The 19278-nt window shown below is 41.8% G+C and overlaps 1 protein-coding gene across 3 annotated transcripts in view; it reads right to left on the bottom strand.

Moving 5' to 3' along the window:
- Positions 1–19278, bottom strand: part of RABGAP1L (RAB GTPase activating protein 1 like) — a 148507-nt gene that overhangs the window by 121365 nt on the left and 7864 nt on the right. For all 3 annotated transcript variants that reach the window (XM_077928208.1, XM_028732327.2, XM_077928207.1), the window contains exons 3-14: positions 18061–18214; positions 17403–17580; positions 16437–16647; positions 14802–14976; positions 14176–14336; positions 13561–13671; positions 9844–9910; positions 7887–7989; positions 6809–6975; positions 4093–4213; positions 3236–3329; positions 913–1063 (exon numbers count right to left, since the gene is read on the bottom strand). In XM_077928208.1, coding sequence (XP_077784334.1) covers positions 913–1063; positions 3236–3329; positions 4093–4213; positions 6809–6975; positions 7887–7989; positions 9844–9910; positions 13561–13671; positions 14176–14336; positions 14802–14976; positions 16437–16647; positions 17403–17580; positions 18061–18195 — 1674 coding nt within the window. In that variant the 5' untranslated portion in view covers positions 18196–18214. The remainder of the gene's footprint in view (positions 1–912; positions 1064–3235; positions 3330–4092; positions 4214–6808; positions 6976–7886; positions 7990–9843; positions 9911–13560; positions 13672–14175; positions 14337–14801; positions 14977–16436; positions 16648–17402; positions 17581–18060; positions 18215–19278) is intronic.

The raw sequence follows: 19278 nt of genomic DNA, 5'->3' as shown, positions 1-19278 counted from the left end.
TAATATTAAAAAGGTAACCCCATATAAAAAACAAGGACTAAAGAATTATTTGGCTTATACACAATATAAATATACTTCTTGCAAACATCCTTTTCTTTTATACTAGTCAGAGAGAGTATGATCACATGAGCCACTTTTAAAAATTAGAGTCTACTGCTGATAAATTAGTCCCAGAACTTCTGTCAACACAAGCCTACTGTACCATGGGGATCAAAATATATTTCTCCTGATAGTACTAATGAAATATTCCATAGTTAATGGTATCAAGTAAACTGAAAAATTACAGAACGTGAAAGAGAAGAAAAGCTCTACCTATCAACTGCTTCTATCACATCTCGATCCCTCCCTCTTTCAAGAAAAACTTTAAAGGCTGAAAGCTGGTAGATACCAAAAGAATTAAAATCCTGGGGTACATGTATATGGAGAGTCTTATCAGGGTCCCAGCACAGTGGTTCTCATAAACATTTAGGTCAACTTTTTCCATTCATAAGAGCACAGCAGCAATACACTCAGCAGCATATAATTACACCTCAGGGCTGCAGGTATGAGCGTGATACAGTAAGACACCCAGGCTAAACTTTTTAAAATTATAAAAGCAGCCAAGTGACAGCCTTGCTATCATGGAGAATAAGGGTCTCAGAGAAGGAGGGACAAGTTTGTTAAAAAAAACCTATGTCACAGTTTTTAGCATCTACACAGAACATTAGGTGCCATGCAGTATCAATAACCAAGGCCACATGTTTCATTCCTAATCGAATCAAATCTGTGGGTACCCACAGCAAGCAGTAAAGTATTCTAGTGAAAATTTCTTTACATTTATTTTTTACAATATAGCTCTATTGTTGCACATGCAGAGAGATCTGATTTAATATATAAAGACATCATATCAATGAACATTTTCGAAAGACTCACCTTTGTGATGAGAATTCTGTATTTTTCCAACATCGCCTGGTTATCATGGCATCCTGCTAGTAACTGCCAGACCTCAGCTCTTAATGCCTCTGGAACACCACGCTTCACCAGCGAAGACAGTCCTTTTGGTCTCACACTGAGGTTACTATGCCTAACAAAAAGGTAGGAAAGTTGTTGCTTATTTGAACAGTGCAAGCCTAAATTATACACACACCTTCTACAGAAAGTCACTTTGAAATATTCTAATATAAAATAGGAAAAATAGATTTGCCATAACAAATTCTCAACTATCCTAGTAATGAGAAGACAGTAGGAATGGCAAACTCCTGCACTTACCGTATTTTTTCATCTATAGGATACCCCCATGTATAAGGACTCCCCCATTTTTGGGGACTCAATTTCAATAAAATATGGGGAGATGGCCCAAAGTTGTTGAGCTTCTCCCCCCAGGCAGCTGTGGGAAGGAGACACTCTCTAGACTGTTTCCCACACACAGCAGCATTGGGGGATTTTGCGCTGCCGCCTGCCACCCGGTGGGTGGGAGCGCAAACTCCCCCAATGTCGCCGTGCAGGGGAAAGGATCCAGGCAGCACCTGCCGCACGCAGTGGCATTGGGGGATGTTGCGCCAACGAGCAGCTTCTCCCCCCCCCCCCGCAGCTGTGGGCAGGAAATGCCCCCAGATCGCTCCCCGCTTGCTGCAGCATCGGGGGAATCCACACTCCTGCCAACCGAATGGCTGGCGATACCCTGCTTCTCCCCCAGCCCATGCCACTATCCGTGTATTGGACGACCCCAGTTTTTTGATGGGATTTTTGAGTCTAAAAACCTTGTCCAATACACGAAAAAATACGGTATATGTCAAAAGGGAGAGCTTAATATTCTGACATCAGAATATATGTCCAATTCCCAACTCTTGCAGCGTCTGGGACTTTTTAGTTTAGAGGAAAGGCCAGTAAGAGGCAACAAGATAGAAGTTCATAAAATCATAAAATAAGAAGTTTTTTCTTCCTCTCCCATAACACTAGGACTCATGAACATGGAATGAAGCTGAATGTTGGAAGGTTCAGGACAAATTTAAAAAGTACTTCTTCACACAGCACATTGTTAAACTATGGAACTTGCTCCCACAAAAACCAGTGATGGCCGCCAACTTAGATGCTTTTAAAAAACTGGACAAATTCATGGAAGATAAGGGCTATCAATGGCTGCTAAGCACAATGGCTATGTTCTGCCTTCATGGTAGGAGGCAGTAACGCTTCTGAATACCAGCTGAGTTAACACCTTACATTAAAAACCTGACAGTACCAAATTATTGAAGGTTATTCAACAAAACCAGACTAAACATCTTTCCTTCTGCAGTGTTGGATGGCAGGTTGAGAGGAGTTTCCTACCAGGACTGACTTTGCTCATGTGCTCAAGACATCGATTCCATAAAACATATTTTGCTGCACTGTGTGAAATACGAGCAAGCCAGGGCTGAACTGATATTACCCTTGCTGGTACCTTTTCCAGGAAAATCAGAGGCTCACTATGTCAGGTTCCTATTGGAAGACCGGACAAATGCTAGAACATTAGCAGTGAGTCTGAACAAAATGCTTGTTTAACCTGGAGGTAGGCTGTCCGAATTGTGCATTGCTTTGTAACGATTTGTTGGGTCTCTGAACCGTAATAAAGATTGATTGATTGATTGATTGATTGATTGATTGATTGAATACCAGTTGTTGGAAGCCATGGGGTGGGTGGTTGCTCTTGTGCTTGCCGGTTTCCCACAGGTATCTGGCTGGCCATTGTGACAACCAGATGTTGAGCTAGATGGGCCCTTGGCCTGGTTCAGAAGGCTCTTCTTTTCTGTTTTCTGTTCTTAAAAAAAACTATACTGAGGAAGGGTGCCAGATCATATTACAATTGCATGTCAATGACGTCAAATCATGAGATTAAATTAATTTGAATAACCAACTTGTAAGTCTCTCAGTAGCCTATTATTTACAAATAAATGCCTATGCACCAAGTCCCCCTTTTAATAGAAAAGAGAGGTACTGACAGGGTAATTCAGGCATCTAATCATAGCAAGCCGAAAGGAAAATTGACAGAACTATGCATCACCCACAGGCTTCCCAAAGCATGAAAAATGTGATACCACATCAAGCACCACCTTCTCTCCCCATCCCCAAGTACTGTTTTTTTTTTCTTGCTTTCAGTTTTACGCCAAAAAATGGAGTGAGATAAACTCCTATGTAAATTATCCTCAAGTCTTTTAAAAAGTTACTTTTCTAATATGTCACTGTTCAGTTCTCTCGCAAATTATTTCTAATTAATTCTTACCATCTTCCAAGCAATTCTCCCCATGAATACAAGATCTTCTCTGGGCAATCCTTTGATACATCACCAGTACCACTGGAGAGTTCATTATCGCTCTCTACATCGGAAAAACCCAAGACATGAACATATTTATCAGTGACGTGGTCACAAGAGATTCTGATTCCATTGCACACTTCTTATAACTCTGTAAAGAAAACTACTGCAAGACAGAACACAAATTAGTTTATAAAACTAATGTAGTTAAGGGATGTAGTTTGGTTCACAGGATCCTGGCAGAAAGTGTGTGCCAGGGTGGTGGCAGTGCAACTGTCACTTCTGAAGACATCTCTAAGAACACACAGCACTCTATTCCATCTATTTATTCCATTCCAACTACACCCATCCTAGCCCTGTAAGATTATTTTTTCTTCCTTGGAGATGGGGAAGTGGATGGCAAAGGACAGGAGTGCAAGAAAGCAGATTCAAGGCAAGCAGCGTATTACACTGCCTGCCTCAGTTCTCTTTGTATTCAAGCAAATGAAAGGTCCCACCAATCCAAGTTCCCATCACACCTACTCTGTCATATATAAACCCTGATCTCTGCTATCAGCAGGATCTACTCTGGAGAAGTTTCCAGCCCACTACCTACAGAGATAGGTAGCGGTTGTAGTGGAAGATGGATGCAGGGGGCTAACACAGCAATTCATCACCAGGAGAATTAAAAGACAGAGATAACAAACAGCATTTATGAATAACCAGTTAACCCCAGAAATTATGCATCTCTCCTATTTGAGGTACATCCCTGGCAAGCATAATTAGGAACAGCTATAATTAATGGAATACATTATAGCCTGTACAGGTATTACTGAAGTAAACTTTACCCTCTTTAGCGTCATCCTCATGTGATGGGCTGCCTGGTTCTTCCTCTCTTTCAGAATCTCTGTGCAGACTCAAGACTTCATAAATCGCATCTCCAGCATTTGGGTGACCTTTCTCTTCACTCTAAATATGACAAATACATTTCAGCCCATTGTTGCTGTTATTAATTAAATTTATTGTTCATTTCTTTGCCACAGCAGCTCAAAATCAGTTACAATGATTTAAGAAAAAACACACAAACACATATATACATTAAAGCCAGCATTTTCAAAAATCCAAAGTACTTAAAAAAAACTGTTTAAAACTTCCTGGCAACATTCATAGCAATGACCAGTGACCAGAGGAGGGATGACCTCTGGCAGGAGGACAGACAAAAGAAACACCATGGTGTATCTACAGCAGCACAACCAGATGCCCCCAGATGCCCCAACTGCAACAAAACATGTCACTCCCGTATCAGTCTCTACAACCACAGCAGGTGCGGTACCCTTCCAACAGTTTGCCTTCACCCCAAAGGTGCACTCCTCCATTGTCTCCCAGGGCAGGCAGGTGCCAACCAGATTAAAACATCCCACCCACACAAAAAGACCATAGGTAATTAAAAGTCAAAGGCCTTATGAAAAAGGAATGTTTTTGCCTGCTGCCTAAAGATATGCAGCAATGGCACCAGGCGAGTCTCCTGAGGAAACTATTCCACAAGCAGGGAGCCAACACTGATAAGGCCCTTTCTTGTGTTGCCACCTCCAGCCCTCCTGTAAAGGGGGCACACAAACAAGGGCCTTAGATTACAATCACAGGGTCCAGGTCAGTTCATATGGGGAGAGGTGGCCTTTGGGGTATTAGAACTCTGAATTAGGCCAAGAAACTATCTGGTAGCCAGTGCAGTTGGGTCAGGATTGGTGTTATGTGCTCAGGCCATCTTGCCCCAGTGAGTAACCTAGCTGCTGAATTCTGCATTAGCTGCAGTTTCTGAACAGTTTTCAAAAGTGTATAACAAATTGCAGTAATCTAACCTAAGGGTTACCAGAATATAGGCAACAGAAAATAAGGCTATCCCTGTCCAGATACAAGCATAGATGGGCCACCAGCCAAACCTGATGGAAGACACCCTGTACTACCGAGGCCACTTGAGCCTCAAGTGACAGTGATGGACCCAGATGTACCCCAAAACTACATACTTGCTCCTTCAGAGAGAGTGTAACCCTGTCAAGAACAGGCAACCGCCCATTCAACCAGTCTAACCCACTAACACTGACTCAGTCTTGTCTGGATTGAGCTTCACCTTATTGGCTCTCACCCAGTCCATTACTAAGGCAGACATCTGCCCAGCAAATCCACTGCCAGACCCGCAGATATAAAGGAGAACCACAGGTGTGTGTCATCAGCATACTGACAATGTAGTCCAAAATTCTGGATGATGCCACTCAGCAGTTCCACTTAGATTTTAAACAACATGGGGGATAAAATTGAGTCCTGTAGAACCTCACATGGATAATCTAAATCAGAACTCTTAGAATCTGTTTCATTTTCTCCCAAGTTCCCACCCATTATGCCAGAGGTGTGGCACTTCAGGCCCTGGGGCCAAATGAAGCCCTCCAAGTCTCTCTATCTTAGGACTCTCCCCAAACAGCACCTTTTCTCTGCAGGTAATGCTCTTTTGCCTGCCTGGATAGCAGAGGGTGTATGAGTGCATAGAAAGCAGCATGCAGAGGAAAAATGTACATTCATTGCAGATTGTGTGCAGATTTTGACCCTCTATGGCTTGGAACCCATTTAAAAACAAAACAGAACAAAATAACCCTATTCCCCCATGCAATTATGGAGAGCCAGTGTGGTGTGGTGGTTAAGAGCAGTAGACTCGTAATCTGGGGAACCGGGTTCGCGTCTCCACTCCTCCACATGCAGCTGCTGGGTGACCTTGGGCTAGTCACACTTCTCTGAAGTCTCTCAGCCCCACTCACCTCACAGTGTGTGTGTTGTGGGGGAGGAACGGAAAGCCGCTTTGAAACTCCTTCGGGTAGTGATAAAACAGGGTATCAAATCCAAACTCTTCTTCTTCTTCTTCTTCTCTCCAAACCTTGGTTTGGCACTTAGAAAGGTTGTTTTAGGGTACCGTGACAGGTTCGTCCACACTGGGCGGCAGCATTTCAGGGGGTGCCACAACAATGATGTAGAATAGAGCACAAGAGGCAGGGGAACGGCAAATTTTAGTGTTGCAGTGCACCACTGAAATCTGAAGAGCCCAAAGTCTGCCACTGCCCTTAGGACTCTCACCAGATGATGCCCTAAAATGACCATGCTTTGCAACCTCCTTGACTTTCTTTGCCTGGCTGGAATGTGTCATTTACCTCTGATAATGGAAGGTGGAGCTAAATATCTGCATGTGAATCCTAGGCTGTATGCTCATTTGGTATTCCTCTGCTGGACTGCAGCAATTGAACCACTTCAACAATTTACGTCTACATTTTCCTGAAAAGCCACTCCTGGCAGGCCAAGTTCGCAGTCCCCCAAAAGTCTGCCAATTAGCTGTAAAGACACAGACATTCACTCCTTTATGCCCCTTTTTTGCTACTGGGTTGGCAACTGCAGGCCAAACACCATTCCTCTAGAGGCCAAATTATACCTAGGGGCTCCAGTTGGGCAGTGAAGAATCATTTTGAATTGTCTTTTAAATATGTTTTTTTACCTTTGTTCACTGAAAAAGAAAAAAAGGATTACCTGTTTCAGTTTCATGTGGAATGTTTCTGTGAAAGTTTTTCTGCTGAAATACCAGAAGCGCTCATTGGCAGGATACACACGTACAAGTGTCTCCAGCAGAAAACGAACTGGCTCCACCACTTCTGTGACCACCATGTCTACTGCCACAGTCATGTACACACACTTATCTGTAGTACAAAAAAGTGAGCTTGATTTCGCATAAAATAATTGATGATTAATTGTTATAGCATAAAGGTATTTAGTAACATTGGAAACAAGATAAAAAAATACTGTGACAGTCTTCTCTTATCTAAACTATGAGTTGCTACTGTTTCATGCCCCCCACCCTCTAAGTCGCCATCCCCCTTTTTCTGGAACTCTTCACATGTCCTTTTTTTGCAAAGGTTTAAATAGCATTTAAACTGCTCCCAAGCTTTTGACGTCTGATATTTCTCTTCCTCTTGTGTTTCCTCCCTTTAAAGCCCTAAACAACCTCGGTCCTGTATACCTGAAGGAGCGTCTCCACCCCCATCGTTCAGCCCGGACACTGAGGTCCAGCTCCGAGGGCCTTCTGGCGGTTCCCTTGATGTGAGAAGTGAGGTTACAGGGAACTAGGCAGAGGGCCTTCTCTGGCGCCCGCCCTGTGGAATGCCCTCCCATCAGATGTGAAGGAAATAAGCAGCTATCCTATTTTTAAAAGACATCTGACGGCAGCCCTGTGTAGGGAAATTTTTTATATTTATTGCTGTATTGTTTTTAACACTCGATTGGGAGCCACCCAGAGTGGCTGGGGAAACCCAGCCAGATGGGGTATAAATAATAAAATTATTATTATCATTATTATTATTATTATTATTATTATTATTATTATTATTCTCTAATTGTCTTGCTTTTCTTATTTGAACCCTTGACATAGGTTTCGTACTTTCAAACTGAATCACAGCACCCCTAGTGTCAAAAAACTGTTGTGCTATTGTCCAACCTAGTGCATGATGCATGCGCCATACAGCCGGAGGTTACACTAGTTCCTCAACCCACTTGCACTCCGGCAATTATATAAAGCAAAAAGTTGACAAATAGCATTTAAATGCATAATTACCCTTAGGAGTTTCCTCATTCAGTACAACAAAGGTAGGTGTATTAGGATTCCAAATCCCAGTAATAATATATGCTTTTCCATCAAAGCTTTTCCCCATGGACTCCTAAGAACACAAACATCATATTCAGAAGGATCAACTCTAAATTTTCAATTGCTTATCTCAACAACCCTCTGGTAAGGCAACTCTAACTGCAATTTTCCCACTTAGTGTAGGAGCTTAGTACGTACAAATAAAGCCAAAATGTTGCCCTTCTGGCTGCCAGCTGCACATTTCAGGTACAAATTGTATAGAGTTTGCAGGCCCCAGGCATCACGCGATGATTGTGAAAATAATGGTAACAGTGATAAGATCTGCCCAGCTAGTGCAGCAGAACAATGTCAGAAAAGTTGATGGTTCTTACCATAAAGATGCAACTCTATAAATTTACTCATAAACAGTTTAAATGACTTAAGCTAGCCTTGCCAGCTCCAGCTGGGTTGCAGAAGAGCAACTCCCAGATTATTTCCAATTTCCATAAAAGTACTTCCATGTGGAATATGGAGCTAGTGGCCAGAAATTCACTATTGTTTCTGCACTAAGTAGGAGCAGAGCATTAGGTACAACAAATGATATATATTTTAGAAGATAATGCTAATGGATAGCGACAACAGCTTCAATCCTAATATTTAAGCAGTCTGGTTGTGTAATTTACAATCAGTTCACAATTATATCATACAAATCAGCCCAAGGCACATCATACAATTAATAGTATGAAGAGGTACAGAAAATGTTGATAGTGTCAAGGAATCACTCCCTATTCAACTTGGTACAAGGACTTATTAATAATTATATATATGACATAATGTATTTAACTCACTGCAAAACTGAGTCAGAAAGTAAGTAATTTTGGAAGACAAATGTAACTTTTGTTGAGTAGTGGAGCCAAGTTGAAAGAGGTGTCAAACTACACCTACACCTCTCTAGGGTCATCCCCCCCCCCCCCCCCGCAAAGGAAACAATTCTGCAAACCTGCAGCAGAAGCCGATCGTTGATAACTTAGTGTTGATAACTGGCTTTGCTTTTGATATTTTCACACCCAAATATACATACACCTGAGCAGTTTTTAGAAACTTTTGCAGGGGTTTTAATATTTTTTAATGTGATAATGGATGAATAGGAACACACATTCATGCAGCATTTCAAATATTCACACACATGCAAGCAGCACATATGAAGAATGAGGAGAGCGGCAAGAATGATGGTTGAACCAGAGCTCAGTTCACTGGCATGTATGGCAATTATTAAAAATGTGAAGCCACCAGAATACCAGGTTCACACCACAGCTGAATATCTCATCTAAGGATCCTCTTTTGAAACATTCATCTTTGCCCTTAAGAGTCTTCACACCCCCAGTTCCTTTCTAGGGAAAGGACCCTCTCATTCCCCTTCCTTCTCCTGCAATAATCATATACTCTTCACTGCAAATGCAGTTCACTCCAAAGAACAGCACAATAATTACTTGTAAGCAATCCTAGCCAGCCATAAACAACTTTGTTAAGGGGGTGAGGGAGAATGATTCTAGCCTGGCATATGAATCAAGCAAGAGACCTTGCTCAGCAGCAGAGCTGCTTCGAAAAAAGGAAGCCCGTGGTGATATCTTCTGGGACATCACATGAAAAATCATAAGAAAGTGAGCCTCTTTTGTGAGGGGCTCAGCTTCATGCAATAAAATGAACTAATAATAGACTCCAGAGGATTTGTGATGAACCACAACCGTTACTGAGACATATTCTAGGAAACACCTTTAAGAAGCATGGGGATTTCAATTTCCACCCTTATGTCAAAAATATGTTCATTCAGATGGATTTTGCAATAACTAATATTGGATACTGTAACAGAGCAATTATTTAAAAAGAAAATAAATTAAGAACTGCATTCCCACAGTCTCTACTAGTTCCATATAGTAATAATACTTGCCATATCCAGTAAGTGCATTTCACTGTTTTTGACATTTCGACCTGGACTTAGAAGCATCCCAAAGCACCTACAAATGATATACAGAAAGCAACAGAAGAGTCACTTTTTAAATTAAAAAAAAGCTGACTTTTATCAATATATGATTTTTATCAGCTGCTATTTTCCAAGTCTCATGCTGATACTATCAACAACATATGTACCCGTTCTTGCAGCCTAAGTGTGTACAGTGGTACCTCTGGTTACAAACGGGATCCGTTCTGGAGGCCCGGCCGCATCCAGAAACTTCATAACTGGAGGCGCCCTTCTGCGCACACGGCACAATTGAATGCTTGTGCGCATGCGTGGCAAAACCCAGAAGTATACACTTCCGGGTTTGCCGCGTTCGCAACCCGAAGTTTACGTATCCAGAGGGATACGTAAGCAGAGGTACAACTGTATATGTTTTTCTGAGAGGTGAACTTTAACATGTGTTTGCTCATCCCTTGTCCTTCATGGATTGTAACATCATGTCAGGGGTGGTGGAACAGGAGAAGAAAATGACCAGCTTTGTCCAGGAGGTAATTAATACTCTTTAAAAACTGGGGGAATATCGTAGAATTGTAGAGTTGGGAGGGTCCCAGAGGGTCATCTAGCCCAACCCCCTGCAATACAGGAATCTCAACTAGATCGTAATAGAGCAATAGAATTGTAGCATTAGAATGATGCCTTGAATAAAATCAAGGAGTCAAACTGAAGAGGCTGCATTCTGCTTGGCAGGCAAGAAAGCAGGCAGCAGCAAAGGGTTACTCCCAACCTCTGACCAAAGGAAATCTTCACGCCAATTCCAGGAAAGAAGAGCCATTTCGCTGCACCAGCCTCAAGCTGGAGCAGGGATCAGGCCCATCTGGCTGCTCCCCACCCGCACTTTTCTCCATCGCTGCTACGTAATTGGCTGAACGGTAGGGTGCAACAGGAACTATACTGCTGCACATGGCCACAGCAGTTGGCATTTAATATGGCTTCGTTAGGAACTACCAGGGAAGCTATCTATCTCCCAGGAACTCCTTGGGGACTGAAAGTATTTGAGAGAACTTGGTGCAAACCATGGCACAAACCTGTAAACCAGAGGGGCAAGAATTAGTAATATGTCCCTGAGAAACTGCTTGACATGAGAGGGATCAAGAAACAGAGACTTTTTGACCATTATCCATGAAACTGTAAAGAGCCATGACTTTCCTCTTTGGGGTGACAGGCCTTCAATGAGACCTCTCTGAAGAAAATCTAAAACATCAGGGTTGAGGCAGTTTCATAGATTAGTGACTCAATGGTGCACATTATTAAAGTCATTAGTACGCAATGTTCCCCTTAATATTTAGTTGTCCAAAACTTATTATCTTCTGCTCTGGTTTTTAAAAATCTGAAAAAAGCAAAAAAGCATATAAAAAGTAATACACACCAGTTGCAGCTCTATGGGTAGGTGTGTGTGTGTGTGTGTGTGTGTGTGTGTGTGTGTGTGTTTTTAAACCATACCGCAGGGCAAACGTTTCCTATATGAAACAATCTGTTTAAAATATTATGAGAAGGTTGCCACCTAGGGTAGTTTCTTTTTCAGTGCAACTTAAGAAAATGTGTTCAGAAGTCTTATTTTATTATTAAGGGAAGCGGCAGAGCATATGCTCCCACCACCTGGAGCAAGTGCATGGGGCGCACCACTGAAGGGGCGTGGCGTGGAGGGAGCTCGCTGTGCCCAAGTGAGAGAATGCTGTCTTGGTAGCATCCTTGCACAGCAGTGCCCAGCCGAGGATAGGGACAGCAACTCTGCCACCGACTCTCCTCTCCCCACCCCTGCGTCAGGCTTGACCCGAGAGTGGAGCTGCCGGCTGCAGCTCAGCCAGGCATGAGAATGCAGCCTTGGCAGCATCCTTGCACACGCAGCCCAGTGAAAGAGAGAGGCGCCACCACAGTAACACTGCTGCCGACTCTCCACTCCGCCCCCAGACCTGACCCAGGAGCGGAGCTTTGGCTGGGCACGAGGGAGCTGGCCGCTCCTTCAAGCACAGTCCAGTGGAGGAGAGGGGTGGGGAAGCTGCTGCCGACTTTCCGCCCCCTGGTCAGGTCTGACCTAGGAGTGGAGCTACGACTGGGTAGGAGCTCCCTTGCACACTAGAGCCAGGCTCCAGCCAGGCTTGTCATGGGGGCACCTGATTGTGCCCCCCTCAGCCTCCACACACACACTATGCTACTGATTAAGAGAGGAAACTAATAGACACAATGTGAGAGCCATGAAGGGATCTCCAGAAATCTTTCTCTTTGCTCCCAGGGGTGTGCATTTAGGTTGGTTCTGTGCATAGCAGGGAGAAAGACTGAACCCTTCCCCCTTGAGTTGGGCAATATATTGGTAAATTGTCTGAAACTGGTAAATTGCTAAATTGTCTGCCTACCTTCGCTTTTGCCGTCTGCAGGCGATTTGAGTTGGGAATACTTTGCAGCTCCCTGACCAGCTCAAAATGTCTGAAATCAGGGAAGGGAGGGGTGGTCATCCCAGGCACAGTTTGGGGGGCACATTTTGCTCCTCACACTGCCCTGTCAACCCTGCACTGCACTGCAAAGCTGGGTTGAGATCGGACAGTCCTATCCTAGCTTCACAAAGCCACTCAGAGCTGCCAGGGGCAGCGTGAAAGGTGCACTCACACTGCCCGCGCCGCTGCTTCAGGGAACTTTCACAATGCCCAGGCGGAAGGCCCACTCATGCCACACTGTCAGGGGGCAATGCCACCACTGCGCACCCCGCCAAGCCCTTGCAGTGCTGGAAGAAGCCACATTTCCAAATGAGCTTCCCGGAGCACACCAGTGCTACTCTTGGGTTACACAGGGGCTGCCAGGGAAGCATGAGTGAGCCCTGAAGCAGTGGCAAGGGCTGGGCTGGGCTCCCTCTGCCTCTCGCTGCGCACACACCCCAGGCAGCAGGAGCACATGCTATGCCCCTGCCTGAACGCCATACCGGTTTCAGACAATTTACCAATATATCCCCCCGCTCTAGTGGTGGAAGCCAACTTCTCTGTTTCTATAGCCCCACAATGGTTAGAAAACCCTTCTGAATGCTAAGATTGGCACTGTATGAGTGGTTGTGTGAATAAGGTGTTTTAAGTTGATTGCTGATCATGCTGCCTGGCAATTGGCTACACAAATATGGTTACTATGGATATCAGTATTGTATATTTATGTTGCTTGATTGTGTATTTGAATTTTCTTTTTTGTAAACTGCCTCAAGAACTGTGGACAGTTTAATAAAGAGACTAAATAAATTAAATAAATTCAGGGAAAAGCTAACAAACAATGAGCCTTCATGATCCATTAAAAAACAACGAGAGATGATGTGTGATGCAGATGTTGATGAAAGGGACACACTAAAAAGGCCCTGTCCCAGGTACCCCCCATTCTCACCTTCCCGGGTGGCAGACAAGATGCGGTCAATCAGCAGGCAGGTTTATACAGGTCTAGGAGGTCCTTCAAATAATCTGTTCCCAAAGCAATTTGTTTCCAGTCCCAATTTAAACTACTGAAGACCAGTACTTTAAATTGGGACTAGAAACAAATTGATAAGCAATTTAGATTATGATGGATTGAAGCAGAACATATTCACTATCATTTTTTGGTTTGGCTAGGCTAATACTACCTTGCAAGGTCATTGAAAATATAATTAAAGAGCATTTCAACACTGATAGTTTCTAGCATTACCTTTCAATTGCTAGTTCTTTGTTGGAAATCTGTTGTACAGTGATCACAACTTTCTTCTCAACTCCCTGTTTCAGTTTGAAATAAAATTTCTCTCTGTCCTTTGGTACTGGGCTACAGAAAATTTCATAAGAATAACATTTCATTAGCATCCATTTAGCAAGCATAGACTATAAAATAGCAAACTCTGACAGAATGTCTGCTGTAAATTCAAGACCATTTGCTTCAGGAAAAACTGAGTAACTTCTAAGAAAACCCCCCAAATATACTCCATTATATTATATTTTATACAAGGTGAAGTTCACTGTTCAGAATATTGCTTCTTTTGTTCTTGCACAGCTTCTGATGTGCAATTTGCTGGGGCCAATGTTGTTTCCACATTGTTACAGGCTTTTAGCCTAGATCAGACCCACTGGACTATCAGGTACCAGGAAAGACAATCTATTCCTCCCCCCTGTCCCTTCATGCTGGCCCCCTAACAAGCAGCATTATGTATGCTGTTCTGAGCTCCTTAGAGATGGGCACCCAGCAAATTTAGCAAACTTTGCAAAAGAAATTTAACTATACAGATGAAACAGCGGATCTTTTTCTGGGTTTTTAAAAACTTCTTCCATTTACCTGAAGTTTCCTTTACCATCATCTTCTTTGACCTCTAAAGAAACACTAAAAGTGAATGTATCACTGTCGGGAGTCGGAACGATAGCGTCCTTTATGTGATCTGATGCTTGTTTGGAGGAACGTTTGAATGCTGTTGAAAAACTATACAAAATTCGGCTGACCTAAAATTGAACCAAAAGAGGAGGCAGGAGGAGGACAGAAGAGAAGTGGGGGAGACCGTGATTAAGCCAATAATTCATGATACAAAAAGCTAAGCATGAAACTGCAACACATTAGCCAAAGTAGTTATCTCACACTACTGAACAGGACAACTGTGAAACAAAAAGTTGGGATCAAACCTTAGGCCATATACACTTAAGTCATCAATCTATTAAAACATGATTTTATATAAAAAATGCAAATAAAAAGTAAACCCCATGCACCTCAAACCATGCCATTTCCATATGAACTGTAGCCTACAGAGTTTATAATGGGTTCTTCACGTCAGACTAACAATGCTGTTCTAGTATAATATGAAATTTTGTATTTGAAGTGGAAACAGCATACAACAATGTTAACTGGAAAGGGTAGGTACACTCTTCAAAAAGTTTGTAACGGCCTCATTAAAAACAATACTTTCTACTCACTGCCTCTTTAATTTCACAAGAGAAGACATGAATCTGGAACTCATCACTGCCACAGAAGCTCTCAGTAAATGCAAAACAATCACTTTCTGAAGTTCCACTTTTCCCACGGACGCAAAATAAGACTTTGTAGATTGGGAAAGAAGCAATTTCTGTACCAGTGGACTGATCTATTATTCTAAATAAGAAAGAGGAAATTGAAAGGCTTTTCTCACTCAGCAAGTCCCAAAGAGAGAACTTTACTTGCCACTTTTGAAATCTAAATAAAAACCTTATTAATCTAAAATATCCTGATTAACACTGAAAAAGTTCACAACACATTAAGAAACCTAGGTCATTCTATTCCAACTAAAATCATCAATATTAACACCTTAAGCAAAAAATTTAATAGATTAAAACAATCTACAGTATTACTATTCTCATTTACTTCACTGGAAATCCTGCGTGCAAACCTAACAGGCAAAACGTTAGTGTTTGTAATATGTACAAATGTGAACTCATTAAAAAGTTTCACCGTTTGTATCCTGTCTTGTGGAGTTCCACAAAGGAATAAAAGAACTGACACGGGGTGGCAGGGAGGAAGCACTAAGGGAGAAACACTTTCTCGCTTTATACTGCCTCTCAGACACCACGCTTCCCCAATCAAACTAAGGAGAGCCACATTCAAAACCAGTCTTCTTCACACATCATTTGCTGAATAAAGGAGCTTGGGGTATACATTAAATGCACAAACGTGTGGATGTTCTCCACATTTTCCATGTCTGCATGCCACTTTACAACTGCTGCTCTTGATCCACCAAGTAACGTGTGTGGACGTCTGGTTCTGCATGCAGAGAAGCAACAGCGGTGCAAGTCATGGGGCAGAGTAACTCTCCTGCCACTTGTGTTGCTACTTGTTGGAGCTGTGCAAGTGCACCAGAACAAGCACTGGATTGGTGGTGGTAGTCCCACTGGTCCACCCGCATGCCCCCCAACATTGCCACCATCTCAGGTAGGCTAAGCAGCAGCAATTCCGGTGTCAGGAGGGGGGGGTTACACTGCATTATGCGTGCCACTGCTACACAGCACCTTGCTTGGATTGCGGCACCTCAAACTAGCTTTGAGAACAACTAGTGCAGCCCCTCTGCACAGAAGAAACCATTTGCACTCAAAAGAGATACGCTGCTCCAAGCTGAATGACTTTCCTCTGCAATTCCCAGGCTAGAAAACCACTTATTTGGTTTATTTTATTTATTTTTAAAATTTCTATACCGCCCCTCATCTGAAGTTCACAGGTTTACAATATAAAACATAGCATAATAACAAAAACAATACCCTCCCCCCCACACACAAAGCACTAGCATCAATACTCCCTCTCTGTGACAACATTTATTTAGCCCCCAACAGTATGTGGGGTGTTTTGAGGGTGGGAATGCCATGATGGCATTCAAAAAAGTCATAAAAAGGTGTCCTGTGCACCTTGTATGCAGGAATCCACTCCTGTTCTCTTCCCAGGCCCATTTTGGCATTTAGTGTCCCCACACAAGAAATACCCATATAACTAATGGAGGAAGAAGTAAACTAAGCATATACATATTTTGTTTGTATGCAGAGAAGTATGAATATATATTATGAATTTAAAAAGCAAGTGTAACTCACCTAACAGAACCATCTGGGATATTTGGAACATATAGAGTTACGGGGAAAGGTGAATTACTTGAACTCTTCAGAGTTCCCATGGCACACAGTGCCTCCGATTCACTGCGAGGAGCAGAAACCTTCATACATCCAAGATATGTCAGTTTGTTGAACAATACACTCTCCTCTTCTGAGGGTACAGTAGGGGAATATGCTGTATCTGACAAAACTTCTGAAAGTGAATAGAATTCAATCATTACCAACAATGTTCTCCTTTCTTCGCAACAGTCATTCAACATCTAACTGCAGCAGTGTACTCAAGCTGTCCTTGTAGTCTATTTAAAGGTTGCAGCTGGTCATGGTCATGGCTTACATTGACTTCCAAAGCTGCTCAAGTACAAAAGTGCTGGTTTTTACCCTAAAGCAGACTTTAACAGTGTTGAGTTGACACCACCATTTTGAGTTTATTTTTTAGGTATTCCTAATTTGTCACTTGCAACTCCAAGATCCACCAAGTGTGACCCCACACACCATTTTAAAAATGACAAAGAAGAGTAGCTGCTGGCTATTCCGCAAGTACCTAACTTTTCCTTAGAAGCTCAAAGACCAAATTGGAATATTTCCCAAAAAAAATCTTTCAATTTGGATTTGTTTTCAATGGCTACAGTTAAAACAAATATTTGCTCACCACATTTTTGCAGTTTGCTAAAGGATTCTTGGTTATTATCTGTTTTTAAAGGGCATTGCTATACAGTTTTTCCAAGTCAGCCCACATAAAACTTACACTGGAGCAATCCAGGGCATGTTCAAAAATAATGGCAAGGAAAACAAACAAAGTTTGCTTAACAAAACAAATAGTAATGAGAGTTTCATTCTTCTGCAAGAGAAAACAGACTTCCTAACCACCAACCAGTTTTTGTTTCACCCCCCCCCCCCACACACACACACATTTTCCCTTAAATATATGCTAAATATTAAAGCCATTACTTGTGGTGGGAGAATCAAGTAGAAAATGCATAGGAGACTGGCTGACATATCCAAGTGACTGCCTGCAATCACCACTCAAGTCTACACAGTCAGTAGTATCAAGCTTCTGGCCTTTATCAGAATCTCTTAGTATCTCTTCCACAGCTTTCTCCATTTGTTCATCTTTGTTTGGAAGCATCTGTAGAAGGTAGAACACAGAGAGAGATTTTTGAATCTGTAAGATTTCACAAAATTAAATTAAATTCTTCACAGTTCCATTCACAGAGTTAGGATATTTCTGAATTGTCAATATCTGGAAAAAGAAATTTCATTTAAGATGGTTTAACCATGTATTCATATTCTCACTTCATGTCTAATCTTTATTCACATAATTAGACAATACAGAAACATATCAAGCTACAAATATAAAGTTAAATAGCTTCTAACAGCTTATTTCTTAAGAAGACAATGACCTTGACGTATATATGCCACACAAACTGGCAAGGCAGAATGAGCTACAAAAAGCAGCACAATTCCTTCTTCACACTTAACTGTACAATAGGCGTCATTTCACAATTAATTTAGGTCCATTTTTAGAATAGAATGCTACTTTTGGGTCATCATTGAAATGTTAAAACTGCTAAAAGTTGTTTTTAAATAAAAATCAAGGAAATGTTACCGTCAGCTGAAATTTCTCATCTTTTGCACACAAATCTTCAGGATGCTTTTTAACGAAGACATATTCTTCCTGATTTACTACCAAAACAGTTTCAGAAGAAAGACTGACTTTGTCAAATGAAGATCCAATGTCCATTTCAGAATGATGACCCTTTCTGCCGCCAGAATAAAATACAAAAATAACACTATCATCTACAATATTAAATCAAGTTATCAGTACTACAAAATAAAAAAAATCCTTATTGTAAACTCACAAACCATTGAACACTTTCCAAAAATCCACAAATACCATGCATAGTTCCAGATAGGTATCGAACAAATCCTCTCCCCCCAATATATTACATATATAGGGCTTAATATAGTGCATGAAAACCAAATAGTAAGCAACCATTGTTTTTAACACTCGATTGGGAGCCGCCCAGAGTGGCTGGGGAAACTCAGCCAGATGGGCGGGGTATAAATAATAAATTATTATTATTATTATTATTATTATTATTATTATTATTAACCAAAGTTAATGTGATAAGAAAAAATATATAGTTTGTTCATTTACCACATAATTATAATGTTGTCACTTCATTATATAATTTTTAATTAGATAATAAAATGCATTTTCTGATCTATTTGGATTTCTGATGGACAGAATACCATCTCTTAAATTAGGAAGAGATGTATCATATACAACAGGCGAAGTTCCACTCGCACAACAGGACTTCACCTGCCTCTCCTCCCCCCTTGCAGCCCCACCAAACAGGTCCAGGGGAGGAGAGGAAGATCATGCTTCATCGTACAAATGGAAGTAGTTCCACTAGCGAACTGACGGCAATGAACGCAGCCCAGTATATGAAGTTGAGAGTACAGTTGCTGCATTGTTGGGATTATATTTGAGATTTTAACTATGACATGATTTTAATCTTTCTTATTCTGATGGGATTGTGATTTTATGTTGTAAAATTGTAAAACACTTCTTACTGATAACAGAAATAAGAAACTTGCAGCAATTTAACAGCATTTTACCAATGTTTGGTTTCCTGCCCCCACTGTCACCCTCAGTCATTCTAAATTATATGATGTTCAAAGTCATGACAGTCTCTATCCTACTAGAATTATAATCTATGTATATTTATCTGTTGCCAAGGTGACATCCACCCCATGTAATGACTTCATGCCACAAAAGCAGCTTTAGCTGCACTTTACAGTATTTATTTAGCTAGCCAAA

Source organism: Podarcis muralis, chromosome 5 (assembly GCF_964188315.1).
Source record: "Podarcis muralis chromosome 5, rPodMur119.hap1.1, whole genome shotgun sequence".
Classification (NCBI taxonomy): domain Eukaryota; kingdom Metazoa; phylum Chordata; class Lepidosauria; order Squamata; family Lacertidae; genus Podarcis; species Podarcis muralis.
The sequence above is the reverse complement of the archived record's forward strand: the minus strand, read 5'-3'. Positions and strand labels throughout refer to the sequence as shown.